The sequence below is a fragment of the Pteropus vampyrus genome, unplaced genomic scaffold (assembly GCF_000151845.1).
Source record: "Pteropus vampyrus isolate Shadow unplaced genomic scaffold, Pvam_2.0 Scaffold179, whole genome shotgun sequence".
NCBI lineage: Eukaryota > Metazoa > Chordata > Mammalia > Chiroptera > Pteropodidae > Pteropus > Pteropus vampyrus.
In genome coordinates this window covers 479,603-481,200 of record NW_011888960.1, presented here as the reverse complement: position 1 = coordinate 481,200, position 1,598 = coordinate 479,603, and the positions used below count along the sequence as shown (strand labels likewise).

Sequence of the window (1,598 nt, the reverse complement as noted above, 5' to 3'; positions counted from 1 at the left end):
GTCTCCTCCTATGAATGTGGCATCACCAGAAGAGAGCTGGGACTTTGGATCCAGACGCACCTGAGTCACTTAACCCCTCAGAGCCTCGGCTTTCCCACCCGACAGACAAACGGGAATAGAAAATGCTCAGTAAACATTAGTTTGCATTCTCCTCTCCCGTCCATGTCTTCCACGGGGACCTCAGTGATCCCACCATGCCTCTGAGGACCCAAGCTCTTCCTAGTACACCGCCACGCTGCCGCCCACGGGCTGAGCTGTCTGGAGCGGCATTTTGAGAGTACTCATTTTGGCACTCTTGGGAACGACAGGGTCAGACACTGGACTTCAGGGTCACCTAGGTGTCTGATAGCGCCTTCTTTTTCTGGACTGGATAGTACCCTGATACCAAGTAGGTGCTCAGCAAATGCCAGGCCCTGCCCGCCTCCCTCAGCCCCTGCACAGCTTGGATTCGGATCTCCTTCCCCGTCCGCCCTCCCAGCAGTTAGTTTCCTTACCGGGCATTGATTTGCCAGCGCTGCGTTAGGACAGGAGCTTCGGGCCTCCGGGCCGGGCTTTCAGGCAGAGCATGGTCGTCTGGGGCCCCGAGGTTCTCCCCAGCCTCAGCCCTAACCACTTGGTTTCCAGCGCACGGCTGCTCTCTGATGGAGCAGCTCTCTGCCTCTGTGGGAAAAACGGAGCTGCAGGACGGGCTAGGCAAGTCGGTGGGTGGAGCCTCCCGCAGCCCCGCCCCTGGGTGGAGCTCTGAGCCGGCCCTGGGTGGCAGTGGGAATCCCCCAGCTCTTGCTATGACTGACTGTTGGCGACTGGGGCTTTGTTTCTGAGCAGTGTCTCAGCTATGCTCCCAGACCACAGCCAGAAAAGACTCGAGATCGAACGCCCATGAAAGTAAAATAAAGTATGTGACCCCACCTCTCATGCCTGGAAGGTGAGTCTCAGGTTCTGAATGTGGAGGACAGCCCTCATCCCCATAAAATGCAACAGGAGTTAGTTAGTAGTACGTATGACCTTGGCAAGCCACTTCACCTTCCTCGTCCTCGGCTTCTTGTACATAAGATAGAACTTAGGCATTTCTAAAATTCTGATTCCTGGTTGTGCATTTTAAGAGCAATTTTGGGGATCAACAGGAAGCCTAGTCTACGTAAAAGTAGACTTGCAGATCTCAGGAACTCGTGCTTTCCAGGCTGGGAAGTTTTAAAAAGAGACACAGGGGCCGAGAGAATAGAGGAGAGAGGCTGAGCGGGCCAACCCAAGAAGAGGTGGGTTTGGGAAGAGAGACTTTGGGAGAAATTCGGCTAGATTTCTAGAAATCTCCCTTATCCCTATCCCTCACAGAGAGGATTCTTTAACCCCCTGCAAAGTCCTTCTGGGAGCATCCTCGCTCCATGGCCAATTGACCCTCCTAACAGAAGTGCTTCAACAATGTCCGCCAAACCCTGGTCCTCCCCATCACCACAGCCAGTAGCCCTGAAACCCAGTCTTGGCTCCAGCCCCATGGGGAAGCACAAAGAAATCCCTAGTGGCTTGGCTTTGTACCCCGAGATTGCTGGGAGTTAGTGCAGAGGCCCAGGAGAGTGCCAAGGCTGAGACAAGATGCCCCA

The 1,598-nt window shown here is 54.7% G+C and overlaps 1 protein-coding gene across 1 annotated transcript in view; it reads right to left on the bottom strand.

The window, feature by feature from the left end:
• Nucleotides 1-653, bottom strand: part of GABRP (gamma-aminobutyric acid type A receptor pi subunit) — a 19,750-nt gene extending 19,097 nt beyond the window's left edge. The window contains exon 1 of the mRNA XM_011370990.2: nt 495-653. Coding sequence (XP_011369292.1) covers nt 495-501 — 7 coding nt within the window. The 5' untranslated portion in view covers nt 502-653. The remainder of the gene's footprint in view (nt 1-494) is intronic.
• Between the last annotated feature and the right edge of the window lie 945 nt (nt 654-1,598).